The following is an 18,320-nucleotide window of genomic DNA, read 5'->3' on the forward strand; positions in this document are numbered from 1 at the left end:
AAAGTAAAAAAAAGCCTTTGATGATCGCGTGGCTCAGCTGGGATAGTCAGAGCCTTTTAAAAGCATTTTTTTCTACAACCTTTTCGACCGAAGAGGTTGTAAAAAAATGCTTTTAAAAGAAACAAAAAGCTGGCGCCGCGCCCACCCAGTCACATTACCCCCCACCAAGCCACGCCCACAGAACCGGTAGTAACAAATTTTACATTTCACCACTGGTTTAGAAAGCTTTAAATGGAATGGGCTTTCTTTCATATTAGTAATAAACCAAAATTTGGTATTGTGTTTAATGAAAATATGGCCAACTAAGTCACCCAAGTGAAATGCTGTTTCACAGCACTCCTTTGCAAATACCGGTAGCTATGTTTCACGACAAGGTTTTTTTAATGTAATAAATGTATGTGTAATGGCATATCAGGAATCTTTTTCATTTTCTTATCTTTTTGACTCACTTAAGCTTTTTATATCTGCATATGAAAAAGCTTCAGTGTTGCATTCCTCAGTTTATTGAACTAGTCCTTGTGACATTCATGATGATTTGAATTTGAGACCTCTGGAATATGCTGCCTTCTTTTTAAAACAACACAAGTCTGCATTTGTCCATAAGAAAAAAAAATCATAAACTCCCAATATATATAGCAATACTTCTATTAGCAGCAACCACAGGGTCACACAATTTTAAAGGTTTCCCCCACAAAAAAGATTTCTTTCTGAAAATCCCTGAGTTGCGGCTTCCATACTGGGGTGGGTGGTGGGTGGGCAGGGTATCACCATATGAAATTTAATTTATTTACATTTTGTGCAAAATCAGACTTGGTCTTTTTAATTTAAAGAAACCAAAACATCAGCTTACCTGGGTGTTTAAAATCTTCAGCAGGTCTTGATGTGGCAATTTTAAACCATGTTATAAAATATTCTTCATACGATATTCCTGTTATCTTTCTGAAAATATACATTTGGAAGAAAGGATGATCTGTAACTAGCGTATGGAAATAGTTATGGGGTGGAGATTTTTTTCTGTAGAACATTTCACCCAGAAGAAAGAACAAAGGTTTAAAGGGTGAAACTGCTTCCAATTTCAGTATAAATGGAAGAAAATCCAACAGGCTACAATGAATGTAAAAAGTTTATACTCTCCTGTTAAAATGCCAGGTTTTTGAGATGTAAAAAAACCATAAAACTTTGTTGAAGCACCTTTTGATTTTATGATAGCATTCGGTCTTTTGAGGTAGGACCCCTATCAGCGTGGTTTGGGAATCTTTGCCCTCTTAAAATTAAAGAGGTGTTCTACTGGTCCTTGGGGTGCTCGGATCTACAAGCATTATTTAGTTCCTGCTGGATGTATTTTGTAAAAGAGATCTGCTACGGAGATGCAGGACTAGGTATGTTAAACTAAATGAGCCAACTATTTGATAAAGAAATCAAAGAGAACTGGGTTTATGCGTGTAATTGCGCCCCCCCCCGCTCTTCTGTGTGTATTACTGATTTCAACACACATCAATGAGATTCTGAAGAAGAAAATGTCAAGCATGCTATTGTATGAAATGACAAGATTCTGGAGCACAATCATCACATTATTCTTGCGTTGTTTGAAGTCCTTGCATTAGTTTCTCTATCTTTTGCTGTTGCTGTCCTGTTCAATGTCAGCAGCAGCTCATCAAGAACTTCGTAACTTTGCCTTTCTTTGAAACTGTGAGAAATTGTTCTCTGCTGTGAACCCTTTTTTGGCAACTGACAGCAACACTGATTGACACATTTTTACTATCCTAATGCCACCAGCGTTAAAGATGTTTGGTCTCCCAGCCTATATACCACTCTAATATATACAGGTAGACCTCTTGATCAATCAGTCATTCGCTGATCATTTAAAGTTACGATGGCACTGAATGAAGGACTCACACCAGGTTGTCATAGATGTTGCCATCGCAGTGTCCCCATGGTCACATGATTACCATTTGCAAACTCCATTGCCAGTTTCTGACAAGCAAAGTCATTGGGGAAGCCAGCAGGAAGTTGTAAACATGACTGTAAACATAGCTGCAAGACACTGCAATTGAGTGGGATTCATCTAGTGATGACAACTGGAATTGTCACAACTGCTGTTGTAAATCAGCAGTCACAGGGCAATGCACTATATGACTGGGTCACTTAGTAATGGTGTTGATGGTCCCAATTATCATTGTTAAACGATGATTACTTATACCTAACCCTGCTGGTGAGATGGGCAACATATAAATTTAATAAACAAATTACACGATCAGTTTAGGGCAGATTCTACAACAAAGACAAAATGTCTTCAAGACCGGCATCTGCATTTTATTTTTCTTAGTAATTTTTCTGTAAGAAAAAAATCTACAGAAATGTCCCTCAACGGCTCTGTCTCCATATATACTACATTACAACTTCCTTAATATCCACTTGTTAAGGCTAGAGGTTGTACAGGTTATGAGTTTATGAGAATCAAATTTAAATATATCTGGAGATCAACACTTTGGTGACAGAAGTCTAAATGGATGAATATGTTATCAATTACAGATTGTTTATAAACAGGAGAGTGGCTCAGCAAGTCAGCAGGAATTGACTGTGAAGACAAATTAATAGATGATTCTATATTTTGTGAAAACAGAACCACGTCAATTATAATATTTTCATATTGGAGCTTATAAGCTATTGGTATATAATACAATGTCAGGAATGCTTAATTAGCCAGTTCTTTTGGTTAAATTTTTTTGAAGAGTTTTGGGAAATGTATATAACAGTATTTTATAAAAATCCTGCTGATGTACTTGATAATATATTGATAATTATCACCAACAGTTCCTATGGCATGCACTATACATCAATGCTATATAGAAATAATACCATTCCTGTTGTTAGATGCCAGGTTTGTTATTACATAACTCTGGAAAATTAGAATACATCATTGGATCACTGATATTTGACTGTTCTATTTCAAAAATTAACATAATATACAGCTTTGAAGAAGCTTATAATATTGGGGAAAGTTAATTGAATATTATCACAGTTTCTTTCCTATATTAAAAACGTGTTTCCTATTATACTACCTATTACTTTTTCAAATGAAACTGTAGATAATAATATTGACCATGTATATTTAAAATGTTTATAGTTCTCCTTAAGATTAAACTTGTAACTGATCTTTTAGTGTTTGACTTTCTTTAAAAAAAAAACTTTAAAGAAGGGAAATGGTTCACCATAGTTAGATGTATTTATGTGTATGTAAATATGTGACTTATTCAAGTTAAAATATATTTTTGAAGGGTTCTTTGATTATCAAGAAGGCCAACTGCTAAGTTACTGTTTGGGATCAGTAATATAAATCACATCTTGCCAATTCTCAAAACTGGATGCTGGCCCATTTCCACGCCTAAACAGTTTCAAGTCCAGAATGTTCTTCTAGTTCATGCCCAGACTTTGTAGGCCTCATAAAATGTAATGCTTCATGTCTATTTTCCATATGATGCTAAACAGGCAAGACGAAGGAGAGACAAATTTTTCGGTGATGCCACACAGTGTCTCTCCAAGCAGAATTGCCTCTGATATCTTTCTGAAGCAATAGAATATCTTTTATTGAGCAGGTTTTTAAAGTTGTTCTGTTAATATTTGTGACTTTGTACTACCACTGCTAGAAACTTTTACTCCCAGGTGAAAGACTGCTTTTCAAAGCAAATATAAATTATTAAATAATTCAAAAAATAATTTATAGCATTACAACATTTATGAGCTTAACTGTATGTCATTACCTTTGCGGGGTTGGTTCTTTTGATTGTGGGTAAAACTTGATTGACGTATCCCAATCTTTGGCAATGGCTGAACAAGAGAAGTTTTAAAAATGTGTGTTTGTTGTGAATATTTTACAATCCAATACTTTCAAGCCATTAAAATAACAGATTTAATTGAGCCACATTATAATTGCAACCAGAAGATTCCAGTGGCTTTATTACCAGTAATGAAAAAAATAGTTTCAAATATGAGGTGAACACCGAATTGCTACAATTGTCACAACAGTGATAGGACTAATAACTATAAGGAGGTACAGTTACAATACTCTAAATTACACAAACTCATTATGTGGAAATAATACTTTATTTGATTTTACTGGCAGGATTATTAGCAGTTCCAATTCTCATGAAACTCTGGGTTTAATTCCACAGTTTTGGCAGCCAAGACCTTTTATTTCTGGCTCAGCTGTGGTTTACCCAAAGGCATATATAGGACAGGTAGTTCTTAACTTATGACCATAATGGGGCTTCCCCATTATTGTTGTAACTCATGAGAGTTTTAAAGTGGGTCACCCACATAACCAACCCGATTCTATGACCTTTTTGGTGGCAGTCATTAAGTGAACATGATGGTTGTAAAGTAAACATGGCAGTTGTAAAGCAAATGCCACTATTGTAAAACGAAACCATTGTTCACTCTGGGCTGTTTTTGCCAAAAACTGGAAGTAAATGCCGCTCTTCGTCAAAGATATCATAAACGACAGTCACATGACTGCAGGATGCTGCAAACAATCATAAATGCAGGCTAGTTGCTGAGTGCTCAACATGCAATCACAGAAGTCTGGGAGGGGGAAGCCATTGGAACTTTGGAATCGGCTCATAAGTAGCCATAATGTTGAACCATCGCTAAGTGCAAGTTTTGGACTACCTACATGCACGTGTATATATGTACACATTTCTCTCTCTCTTCTGGCTGCCTTCCTTTACTGGACCAGAGTGGTAAATGTCAATGAGAAGTATTTTATCGTGCAGTGGATTGACACAGAGTGATCATAATAATAATGGCAACAATAACAAATGTGTGTGCATGTGTGCCTTTTGTCAATGGTGACACTCTGGTGTGAGTTCCAATACCCCTTTGGAATAAACTTTTATTTCACTCCTTTGCTGTACTCCTGAGTTTCAGCCACTATAATGGCTTGATTTAGCATAGCTGAAGGAATGCCAGTTGCTGCACCCTGCAATGTAATGGGCCAACTCGCCACAGCCAACTTGTTGTGGGCAACTCACCACAGCCAATTCGCCATGGCCAACTCACGGTGGGACAATTCAACAATTCAATTTAATTATCTAAAATCATTTTTAACAATATTTTACTTTTTGTCACTCACATTTCATTTTGTCCCTCCTTTGGTATCCTTTCTTTAATGATTCTATTCCACAATTTCTTCGATATTATTGTAACTTTTGTTCCACGACAAATTGTCCCACAGGGAGTTGGCCATGAGGAATTTGTTGTGGCAAGTTGACCTAGTGTTGAGTTGTCCTAGACCTGCCTGCCATGTGCATCTTCTCCCTTTTGAGTTCAGCATCAGGACACCATACAACGATAAAGAGGGCTGCAAAACTGATGGCATGATCAAATGATATGGTACATTCACAGCTTTCAGTTGGGGTTTTAATTCAGTAGGAATAAAGAATTTTACAGCCAAGCACCTTTACCTCTTATGAATTTAGATTATAATAAATTTTACTTTAAAAACACGTAAAATACACAAACACACCATTTGCTGCAAATGTACTGTGGACTGAGGATATGGAAGGAAATAGGGACTGGCATTTTATTTCACGTGCTGTGTTGTATATAGGTGACAAGATGTTTTGTTGTTCCAAGACAGACAGGAGTCTGGATAGGGCACTGATTGAATGTGAGTGTATTTTTGCAGATTCTTTCTGATCTACTGGAAGGACACCACTGATTGAACTACTGTGTTTTGTGTCCCAGTTAATGACATCAGCAGATGCAAAGATAATTGTCAGGCTGCTTCAAACTGCTTTGGAGACATTGAGGACATTGATGGGTGGAAATACCCTGAATCATATTAGTCTGAAGGGTTTGTATAGATGGAAGACTGTATATTTATCCATAACAATTTAACTTGAACGAGAGTTCCATCTTTGACCTTCTAATTAGGACAGAATGCATGGAAATGGCAAATATTTCCAACATTTATTGAAACACAAATAAAAATATGAAGCCACCTTTGTTGCAGTACAACATTCCATTGTGCTATATTTGACCTTTTCATTATGATGATGCTAAGAGTTAAGTACCTGAGAGTCACTGATATAAAAATTTAAATTCCTCCCTTCGATATCAATGCTTTTATTTTATTTCCAGCTTGTGACCTCCGCATAACCTCTGTACCCTGGCAAATATGTTTTGTGAGATGAGAGATTTTCTTAGAAAGCCCATGCTCAAGTTACATTGCCAATGATACTAATTAAAATTTATGACAGTATATAAAATAGTGTTTTTTCAAGAATACTATTCAAATAGTTTCTTCTAAAACTCCCCATAGTGCAGAAAGAATTTATCTATGATTAACAACAGAAAGCACAAGCATTTATTACCTTCAAGTTGCTTGCTATTTGTGACACACTGTACAACTTTTTCTCTGTATTGGGGATAATTGTTTCTCAGCATTTGAGCTGCCTCCAGGTTCACGGCATTGGTCACAACAGGATTAGACAACAAAACCTGCATGAAAATATGTGCACACATCAATCTGCAAAGCTTTATTGATTACAAACTCAACCAGCTACACATAGACCCACAATAGGGGTCAAATTTTCCATTGCTAAGCAAGGCAGTTCTTTAGTGAGTTTTGCCCCATTTAATGGCCTTTTTTGTCACAGGTGTTAAGTGAATCTTGCTTCCCCCGTTGACTTTGTCGGGAGATTACAGAGAGTGATCACATGACCCAGGAACAGTGCAACCGTCACAAATACATGCCTGTTGCCAAGCATCCCAATTTTGATCATGTGACCATGGGATGCTGCAACATTTGTCAGATGTGTGAAAACTGTTCATCATGCACTTTTTTCAGTGCTGTTGTAACTTCGAATGGTCACTAAATGAATTTTTTTAAAGTCAAAGAGTACCTGAAATTAAACACTATTTACAATAAATGGCTTTGTTGGATTAGCCATGGCATGAATCCTGCTCTGTTTTCTTAGAATAGAAAACTTACAGAAAGATGATACTTTTCTTTCTACTCTAACCTTGGCTGTGTGGCAGACACAAATTATGAACATATGGGGAACATGGAGAAACCAACGTTTCTTCTCCTTTGGTTGCATCCAGTTCAGAATGGAATACTGGACTTGCTGCAAAATTTCCTTTACTATTTTGGAAGGAAGTTAATGTAAAAAAAATATTAAAAAGCTCCACACATTCATTTCTGAAGGAAAGATGGGGATATTTGTAATAATTTCTTGAGTACCAGGAGGGGAGTAAACCATCCCTTTCCTTCTAGTTATGATTCAAACAGAGATAGCAGCTCAAAGAAAATTAAGATTTTTTTTAATGCAATGGTAGTCCTTCATTATTTCATCAAGGGAAGTTGGAAACTCCCATTTTCCTAACATATACCAAAGCAGATCCTAGAAGGGTAGGAGTTAAAATTATGTAACAATTTAAAGAATGTCTTTAACAATAGAAGACAATCAGTGGTGTTATTCTGGTGCTACCGTTTTGCTATTGGTAGCGTGTGGTTGTGCTCGCTTGCTTCATGAGCGCGCAGAACTTCTGTGCATGCGCAGAGCATTTTTGGTGATGTCTGGATGGGTGGAGCCTCCCGCTGCCGACACTACCCACTCCTGAAGACAATCCCACATAGTGCTTTATATTTGTTACTCAAGAAAATAAAAGGAAAAAAAAGCTGAAACAGCTTTGCCCCTTGTTGGATGGACCTCCTTCATAGCAACAACAAATACAATCTTAAAGATAGAAAAACATGGCATTAGAGATATCCTGCTATAATTTTATTTATTTATTAAATGTATATGCCACCCATCTCCCTATCCAAAGCTGTGGATGTGGGAACCTCATGCCTGAACAAACATTCCCAAAACGTTTCTATAGCTCTCCCATCAACAGAGGAAAGAGATATTTTCTTTGAGGAAGACTCTAAGAGGAATTGCTGTGGTGAAAATAAAAGACACAATAGTGGGCAACATTTAATTAAATATCTTTTCTTGGACATGTATGGTAGAGATAGATGTTCTCTGAGATGAGCTTAACTCTTGATGACTTTATGAACATATCCATGCTTTCTCTTTTTAAAATGATTTTTATTAATTTTTAAACAAGTATATAAAATAGCACAAATTGATAGGTAAGAAAAAAAAGAAAAGAGGAAGGGAAGAAAAAGAAAGAAATTAAGACAAAGGAAAAAAATGTAAGACAGAAAAAAGGGCAAAGAAGCTGCTTCTAATAGTCTTTATTGCAGTTATAAGTAGAAATATATTTTAAACTCTCTCTAAAATTATATTGTGACTCCTTTTTTCTTTTAAGTTCTTTAATTAGAATTGAAAAACTCTGTGTGGGCCCATGAAGGAAGAATGTTTTTTTCCTCCTCAGTCCTACCGATCTGACAAATTGTAACTAGAATTGAGAGGAACCTCACAACAGCTTATGAAAAGAACTACTGAAAACTATTTAAGGAAAAAACTAACAATTTTACTGGAATAGTGCAAATGCCTTGTGTGAGCTTATGTTGCCGTGAGGTTCCTAGTGTTACAAAAATAAGCTAAGACTACTTCTCCCATAAACAAAAGAAAATTAAGAAACAAATGCTTGTATCATTCTTTCTTACCTGGATATTAAGTAGAATACTAGTCATTGTGAAGTGAGTGTTCCATTTCCTAAGGTTATCTAGAAAATCCACACAAGGTCTCCCAGATTCTGGATCCACTTGGATAAAAGACAAAAACATTAATGTTTAAATTGGAGCCTTTTCTACTAATATGCTAAACTCTGCATATTACAGTACACATACTGTAAAGAGTTATGTAAGTTTTAGTCTCTATAACACAGGTGTCAAACTCAATCGCGTCACGTAATGTATTGTGACATATCACAACATTTTTTGCCTTTGCGGAGCCGGGGTGGGCATGGCCTGCATGGGACACATCCAGCCCATGGGCCACCAGTTTGACATCCCTGCTCTGTAAAGAAAAATTTTACAAAATCTTAACATTTAGCTTATGTGGTATTTATTTATTCTCAATATTTTATATTAAAAAAACATTGATTCATTATTAATTTGATATAATGCATTTACACCAAAGCAGATAAAATCAAAATTATGAAAACACTGTATAAACTACTAAGCACGATTATATGTAGCTGTTATATTACACTGGAAAACAACCCTTACGTGAAGCAACAAGTTGCTTTTGATCAGTTACCATATGAAGGACACTGTCTTTAATAACACCCTTACCATTGGGATGGAAAGGAATAGTGGTGAATGTGACGGTTGGAGGTATGGTGTTGTAGTCTTCAGAATATTTCAGTGACAGCTGAAGTTCAGCACCTAGTATAATATATATAAATATATATGTATTATATTGTATGCCAGGTGGAGGGAGTCTGTAAATATGAACCCCCAAGTGGTCTTTGACTTAATTTTAAATAACTCTTCTGAGACTCTTAGAGAAGGTGAATCTCAAAAGCTTCTGGAAACGAACCTTTTGGACTTCTAGAAAAAGTGATCTTTAGCATATCTTGTAAGGGGGAAAGGACATCCAAAAATACGATGTGCAAGTGAAAGGTAAGAGTTGGGTACTTACTTTTGGCTCTGATTTCATTCACCACTTGTTTCACCTGTCTACTAAATGGCACACACTCATTACAGCAGTGTTTGTCAACTTCAACAACTTTAAGATCTGTGGACTTCAACTCCCAGAATTCTACCTTAGAATTGCTGAGGTAAAGAAACACTGCATTAGAGAATGGTAGTTCTTGAAATTAAAATTGTCCATCCTTGATTATAGAAAGATTTATACAGCCTAAAATAATGTGGATTTGTTGGAAGTGAATAGACTTTTCTTTAACAGTAAAAGACATAGATTGAAGTCTTACATAAATTTCATCTATTTGTATCTATTGTAATGCAAACAGAGGATGCATACATTTCAGTACCCATAATGCCATAAAACAACAAGGCTGCCTTCTTATGTTTTTATTTTTATCTATGCTACTTTCACCTTCAATATTTGATAGTTCTGTTTCTTATTATACTCTATTCTATAACTTCAATTAGTGCTTTTTGCACAGGATTTGCATTTTTGATTTTTGTGGCAATTTATTTCCTGAAGAATTTGGAGTTCTCAAAAGCTTTTTCAGAACGTTTTGCAGTTCCTAAGTGCCTGACCTTAATTTTTCAATCAATATATTTTATAAGGCATTTACCAAAAGGTTCTACAAATGGTAAATAATAATAAATCATCCATGTTGTTTTGGGAGTGCAATACCACTGTAAATAAAAGAGTAGCACCTTCCCATAAGGTATCCTTCAGCCCTTCAATTTCAGCTATCCATTCCATCCAATTGTCTTCCATAGGCATAACAGAAATGCCCTAAAGAAAGAAAAGATAACAAATGGTTTTGGCATCAGTGATATAAAGTAAAACCACTCATCGCAACTCTGTAGACACTAACAATAATACAAATGTAGTTTGCAAATGCCTTTGTCTCATATAACTTTCTAACTTTCCTGCCTACCCTCCAGCCTTGAGACAGCCTTAAGGTTTGCAATGGGTTCTGCTTGCAATTTTTCTAAGTAGCCTTTTGTTTCACAAGATCACCCATTGTCCATTTCCTAATCTATTTCTATTCAGTATTCAAGCCCAGAACAATTTTGTCAGAAGGTTGCACTTCTTGTTTGTTTGTTTTTTATTCAAAAAGTTTTACAAAAATTTTTTTCCCCCCTTTCCCCCCAACCCCTCTCCCTTCACAAACCCCCTCCCCCCTCCCCCCCTGGCTTCCCAGAACAAACACAAGGTATAGTTAAAAATAAAACAAACATATGCTAAAAAATTTTTTCCCCAAAACTATTATACCAATTCTCCCTCTCTAGCTCTGACTTCCTCCTTACATAACCAAATCCTTCAAAAAATTAACAATAAACAGTAATAAAATATATAAATCAGTAGAACAAATTAATCCTAAAATATTTAAAACCAGCTAAAGCATAAAAATCCAATCCAGTTCAGAGAATATCTCCCTTATAGCTTCTATAACCATATAACCATATAATTTCCCCCCCAAGTCTTTCTTACATAAGATCTTTCAAGAATATTCTATTTAAAATTCAATACAACAGATTATAAAATTTATAAAATTTCAATAGAGAAAATTACAATATTATTTAATTAATTACAATATCTATTCAACTTTAGTCCTTCCTCATCAAAATCCAGTATATCCAAATATCTAGTCTCTTATAATCACAAATTGTCTTTCGGGGACACTAATATTTTTATTAATATTTTTAAAAAACCTTGTTTCAAAAATAATACTTTTGTCTCTTGCCATTTTTTTTGGTGCATTAATCTCTGTCTTTCCTTCGTTGCTCCTTTTAAAAAGTCAATCACAATATTTCCTAGTAATTCCTTATGTCCAGAAATCCAAAAATTACTGCCGTATATTCCATCAGTCCAAAAAGAGAACTCTTGGGAAACATTAAGCTTGTGAATCTTTTCCATTTGAGGGACAATCTCCTGTAGCACAAATTCAGGCAGCTCATCCAAACTATTTAAAGAAAACTTCTTTAGATCACCTTGTTTCTTCACGATCAAATCTTCATATTTATCCACTTTTATTTGTATGTCCTCCATTCCATTTTCCGAATAATTGCACTGGTTAATTTGCTCCAAACTCTCATCCAAAACGTCCCCATTTTTTATCAATTCGTATTTTTGAATAATTAAATACATACTTTCTGTGTAGTCCTGTATAAAGTCACGAATCCATTCTTCTGAAAGAACCTCCATAACAAAATTCCTGCTGAGAATCCCCTTGTAAAGTACTTAAACAGCGTAATATAATCCAACAGTCCACAGTCAAACACAATAAGATAAAATCTCCATTCAGTTTCGATTCAACAGCAAAGCTCCCTTTGATGTATCGCTCTGCTTTCAGTTTCTCTAAAACGAAACTGAAGGAGGGGCGGAAGTCAGAAAATCAAAAATACTTGCAAACCTATAATTGTTCCTCACACTCGTTCCGCCTGCTTTTCGTATCCACAAAAAGAAATCAATTGCTAGCAGAAGTGGACACCTTCCTCTTTTCCTGCTTTTTCAGGAGCGCAGAGAATACTGGAGGTGGGGGAGGGGTAAATAAGGGGATTCAACCGTTCAGGACTTTGTATTACAAAAACAAAGCCCCTAGGGGAATCTACCCAATTCCTCCCCCTTGCTCTGTCTCTCTCTTTCAACCAGAGAGAGAAATGAAGCCGGGATCAGTTGTTAAATCCGGCTTTTACCATATTCAATGCGGAGTGCCATAAATTAGCACCCAGCGAGAAAGGTGGCGCCACCCAGAAGCCCGGTTGCACTTCTTGTTGATTGACTAATTCAAGCTTAATGGATATCTCTTCTTCGCCTCTTTCTGGTCCCAGATAAATGATTGCTTATTGATTTATATAGATTGATACTAATGCTAATGATATGTAGTACAAAATAAATGAAGAATTAAATTACTTTCAAACAGAATTAAACTGAAATAGAACAACATATAAAAATTCCAAAGGTGTTATCTAACTAGCTACAACCCCACCCCTCGCCCCAGAGAGCACTAATTTAACCTACTTCTGGAAAGCTAATAAAGCTGGGCAGCATGCCAAAAACAAACTGTTTTGGAAGGGCTGTTCAGAATACTAGACTCATGTAGAAATATCTCCTTGTGGTCTCAACTCTCTTAAGGTCAATGGTAGCGGGGGTCGAAAAGATTTTCCCCCAGAATGTTAATACAGATGAATTGATTCTAGCTGAAAAAGATAGTTCTGAAAGTATCTCCAAGACATATAGGGCTTTTTATGTTAAGAGCCAAACCTTAAACTGCATCTGAAAACCTACTGGTGATCACTATTTGCCCCCAGTACAGAGGAGGTATGATTAGGAAGTCTGGAACATGTTAATATGCAGGCCACTGCATTTCATATCGGCGATTAATTTTAATTTTAATATTTAATATTAATACTTAATATTTAATTAATTAATAGTTAATATTTAATATTAATTTCAAATGAACAGTTCCTCCTTACAACCAAACTACAGGAACACTGATTTTTTAAAAAACTTTTGTTTAGGAGAACAAGTGAAGAAGCTGTCAGAGGAGGGAGGGAGGGAGAGGGAGGGAAAGAGGGAGGAGGGAAAGAAGGAAGGAAGGAAAGAAGGAAGACTGTATCCGAGAATGGCGTATTAGTCATGTCTGGCTCTGCCTTCACCAACTGCTAGCTTGTAACCACTGAGTAACTGCCAACTAACTACTCCTGGGGGAAAGAGGCCCTTAAAAAGGAAAACCAAAAAATGCTCACCAACTTTGAAGACTGATAGAACAGTAGAGAGCAGATCCTGAAGCTCTGTTATATATTTGATTATGATTCTAATACATTGTTGATGGTCTTGAGTCTTATAAGCAAAATAGATGGCCTTTAAATGATGCTTTCTATAGGGCCTTTTTGGGGGAGGACAAGCCTATTTCTACGAATATTTGTTATGGGTAAGAGTTGTTTTAACTGCCTGTTTTCTGTTTGTAAGATTGTAAGCCACCTCCGATACAAGGAACAGGCAGCAGACCGATGCCCGTGCTAGATAATAAGGAATAAATTATACTCACAAATATATTTGCTTGCTTGAACTCCACAAACTCTCTTTCCAATAGTAAGAAAGCTCTTGAATGCAACATTATTCTCAGGAGCCTCTATTCTTCCCTTGTAGTTTCATCCAGAAGACAATTTTGCATTCAATTTGAGCCAGCAGAATAAATAGGTAATTGGGGGGAAAGTGGCAAGGGAAAAAAAAAAATACTAGAGGAGATTTTTCCTTTTTCATGTGGAACCGAAATGGATTTGAGCCTAATAGCGAACAACTTGGCAGTAGACCTGAGGCTCACCAAAAACAAAATCCTCTATACTTCTATTTGATAATTATATTTGAAGGAGTAGGCAAAAAATATCTTCGTTCCTTGCTTTTCATAGCTGAGCGGCTACAAGTATAGCCTTTGTAGGAAGCATGCAGAAGCAGAGAATGAAGCAGGTCAGGCTTTGTGTACAGAGAAGGTAACCAAGCAACCAGTTTTTCTTTCCTCAAGGGAGATAGTTCCTTGTCTTAACTTTCTTCTCCCTTTCAACCAATCGGCACCGGTTTTGCTTTTGCCCTTGTGTTGAAAACCAATCATCTCAGCCCTTTCAAACATTGAAACTGAAACCCAGGAAGTACTCAGAGATGCCAGTCCAAGCCAGGGTGGGCTTACTTTTCTGCCAATGAGTGCATCTCATCTGAATAGCAGAGAATGGGCTTGAGGTAATTATAGGAGAAAAATTCTCACATTGCTTTTCCGGTGAAGGATGCAAATCTGGTTGGTGGAAGAAGTTTACAGAAGAGGATTCCTAAGAAGAACCCCATTCCTAAGAGGACCATAAGGGGCGTGCATAAGAGCACAAACGTGCCTACCGTTCCTGTCCTATTGTTTCTCTTTTTTCTTCTTATATATATATATATGCTTATACCTCCTTATATTTCCTCATATATATGTTTATATACTATATAATCTTTTGTGTGATGCTTATGTATATTGTTGTGACAAATAAAATAAATAAATAAATAAATAAAGAGGCTGCTGGCCACCATGAGAAAAACATTGGCTAAAGAGAAGCAAGATTTAACCTTGAGATCACCATACTACTTATTAAAAGGAAAAAAATAACCATTTCATGTTTTAATCACTATATAAGATGGATATATGATTTTCCCCCAGATTTGGAGGACTCTGCTTTCTGGGCTCTTCTTGGAAGTCTAGACAATAAGCTTGTATTTCCAGCTTATCCCTTAGAAGCTCAGCTAAGCATGTCACTCCTCCATTTTACTCTGGAATAGTTGTCACCCCCTGATTTTATGTTTGGCATCTGTAGCTTCCTGGGATTTAGAATTATAATTTTATACATATAAATACTCTCCACTTGCCAACAGTAATTGGGAGTAGGACCTCTGTCACTAAGCAACACAGTCGTAGGGTATAATGTCATGTGACCCTGCTTCTTGTGAAAATATGGCACTTCCAGTTGCTGTCATTAAGTGAATCAGTAAGTTGTTAAGCCTCGCATAGGCTCACATAGTTGCCATTTGTAACTTCCAGCTGGCTTCCTCATTTACTTTGCCTTGTCAGAAGCTGGCAGTGAAGGTCACAAATGGCAATCAAATGCAACCGCAGAATGTTGCAATCTCGTAACTGTGAACCAATCAACTTGCCCGATTTGCAATCACATAGTCACAGAGACTGTGACTTTGCTTCACACCATCCAATGATGTACAAAGGCTTGATTCCTACTGTATACTGTTAGCACTATATCATTGAAGGTGTCTCTTATAGCAAACGCATTTGGTGTCTCCAGTGATGAACCCTCAGGGCAAAAATAAACTACTCCAACTGGCCTCTTTCTTTCCATGCTTGGAATATAAGTTGTATTATATTTGTCTAGCTTAGAGATCTTTGCTGCTTCACATAGAGGGAGCCAATTCCTTCAGATGCATATAATGTTTGGTCTCACCTATCATTAACATGTGGTGTTACACTACAGAGAATACATGTATTTGAAGAAATGTGCTTATTGAAATCAAATCAGATCATAAACTCTTCTTTAGGGAATTTAATTTGTTAAAAGGCTGTTCTGCTACCATGTATCATTTTGAAACAATAGCAGAGCAATCAGTGATCATAGAGCTGGATGCCGTTTTGTTTGTTTGTTTGCTTTTATTTCTATGGCCACCCGTGACTCTGGTCAGCGCACCTCTTAAGAAATAAGGACAATTAAACACTATTAGAACTATTAAAACAGTACAACATAAATATATATGGCACCAAGTAAATCTGATAATATATATTACTATAGCCCACCAAACAGCCCTCTGTGGGCTGTAGTAAAACATATTACCAGCTTTATTTGATGCCATATATATTTATGTTGTACTGGAAAAACACTGGCAACCAATGCAGCTCATGAAGCAGTGGTGTTACATGTATCAAATACCCAACACCCTTTACAACTCATGCAGCCACATTCTGCACCAGTTGAAGTGTCTGAATGCTCTTCCAGGGCAGATGCATGAAGAGCACATTTCAATAGTTCAGATGAGAAGTCATGAGGGCAAGTGACTGTGAGCCAAGTCCCTCAATCAAGGAACAGACACACCACTCTCAGGTGTGAAAAGATTCTCCAGGCCATGGCTGCTACCTGCTCTTCTGTTCATAAAGAGACTCCCAGATTGTGCCCATCTGGGACAACGCCATCCCATTCAGGACTAAAGGTAAAGATAAAGATTCCCCTCACACATATGTCCTAGTTGTTCCCGATCCTAGGGGGCAGTGCTCATCTCCGTTTCAAAGCCGAAGAGCCAACGCTGTCTGAAGACGTCTCCGTGGTTTTGAATGGAAAAAATGGATTGATTATTTACAAAACAGATATCAGATTAAGAGATATCAGATAGCCTTTGAATAATTAGGATGTATTATTTTAGAATGTAATGGGGGAGGATAGGAAATGAAAAGACTCAGATGAAGCTAATTGGATTAGAAGGGAAAATTTTACTCTATGTTTGGTTTATGTATAACAATACCTTGTGATTGACCCGGGAAGCCGGGGGATGTTTGAAGGGAAGGGGGAAGGGGGTTTTGAGGGGGGGAGGGGGAGAAAAAGGGGAAAAATGTTTTTGTTTGTTAAAACTTTTTCAATTAAAAAAAAAAACTTGTCTCCGTGGTCATGTGGCTGGCATGACTAAATGCCAAAGGCACACGGAACACTGTTACCTTCCCACCAAAGGTGGTCCCTATTTTTCTACTTGCATTTTTTACATGCTTTCAAACTGCTAGGTTGGCAGAAGCTGGGACAAGTCACGGGAGCTCACCTCGTTGCGCAGCACTAGTGATTCGAACCGCCGAACTTTCGATCGACAAGCTCAGCGCCTTAGCCACTGAGAAAAACCTTATCATCAAACAGCCAAATACCCAAGTAAACCATTCTGTCTTACTTGGGTTGAGTCGAACCCATTGCACCCGAACTAGACTCTTACAAGCTTCAGTCACTGAGATAGGATATCCACAGCATCGCTCAGGCAGCTGGAGGCTGCTATATAAAGCTGGGTATCATCAGCATCTTGATGATACCATACCCCAAACTATTGGATCACCTCAGTGGTGGGTTTCAATTTTTTTTACTACCGGTTCTGTGGGTGTACCTTGGTGGGCGTGGGCATGGCATGGTGGGCATGGCAGGGGAAGAATACTGTAAAATTTCCATTCCCACCCCACTTCAGGGAAAGGATACTGTAAAATCTCCATTCCCTCCCCACTCCAGGGGAAGGTTATTCCCAAATCCCCATTTCCTCCCAATCAGCTGGGACTCAGGAGGCAGAGAATAGATGGGGTGGGGCCAGTCAGAGGTGGTATTTACTGGTTCTCTGAAGTACTCAAAATTTCCTGCTACCAGTTCTCCGAATTACTCAAAATTTCCGCTACCGGTTCTCCAGAACTGGTCAGAACCTGCTGAAACCCACCTCTGGATCACCTCATCCAGTGGCTTCATATTGATGTTAAATAGGAGAGGAGAGTGAACTGGAGTCCTAACCTATATTAGTTTCACACATGGATGAAACTTACCCTCTCTAGATACTATACTGAGTCATATTAAGCCGTCCAGTCATCCCTGGACAAGAAGAGTGGCACATAAATGTAATAAATATTGTCAATAATACATTTATTTTTCGTAGTAGTTTTAACGAAAGTTGATTATGTGTTATATATCATGTAATATGTATTATCATAGATCATACTCTCTCAGAAAAATGCAGCTATAAAACTTTGGAATTTTCTACTCTAGTTTAGCAACTGATTTTGAAGATGCAAGCTAGGAAGAATGCAATTAGTCCTTGCCAGATGAGCACAACTAGGAACAGCAACTCCATCACTAAATGATGTAGTAGTTAAGTGAGACAACAGATGAGTGTGATGGGCTCATGATCTCACTTCTGCTGCAGTCTTTAAGTGAATCACTTGCAGTCATTAAGCAAAGTATTATTTGACCGCAACCTCTGATTTTACTGCCCACTTCTCCACTGCTTGTTGGAAGCTGGCTGTGAAACATGCAAATGGTGATCATGTTGCTATGGGATGCTGCAACAATTCTCAAATTGCAAAGTACCTAAGCCTTGTTCATTTGACTATGGGGATGCTGTGACAGTTATAGGTGTGAGAACGAATTGTACAGTTAGTGTTTTAGTGCCATTTTAACTTTG

General features: G+C 37.1%; 1 protein-coding gene across 1 annotated transcript in view; it reads right to left on the reverse strand.

Moving 5' to 3' along the window:
- Positions 1-14,074, reverse strand: part of UBE2U (ubiquitin conjugating enzyme E2 U) — a 39,553-nt gene extending 25,479 nt beyond the window's left edge. The window contains exons 1-7 of the mRNA XM_058176948.1: positions 13,651-14,074; positions 10,307-10,388; positions 9,251-9,343; positions 8,621-8,718; positions 6,375-6,501; positions 3,762-3,828; positions 851-939 (exon numbers count right to left, since the gene is read on the reverse strand). Of these exons, the coding sequence (XP_058032931.1) occupies positions 851-939; positions 3,762-3,828; positions 6,375-6,501; positions 8,621-8,718; positions 9,251-9,343; positions 10,307-10,388; positions 13,651-13,719 (625 nt within the window). The 5' untranslated portion in view covers positions 13,720-14,074. The remainder of the gene's footprint in view (positions 1-850; positions 940-3,761; positions 3,829-6,374; positions 6,502-8,620; positions 8,719-9,250; positions 9,344-10,306; positions 10,389-13,650) is intronic.
- Positions 14,075-18,320: the final 4,246 nt, after the last annotated feature.

The sequence above is a fragment of the Ahaetulla prasina genome, chromosome 3 (genome assembly GCF_028640845.1).
Source record: "Ahaetulla prasina isolate Xishuangbanna chromosome 3, ASM2864084v1, whole genome shotgun sequence".
Taxonomy (NCBI): domain Eukaryota; kingdom Metazoa; phylum Chordata; class Lepidosauria; order Squamata; family Colubridae; genus Ahaetulla; species Ahaetulla prasina.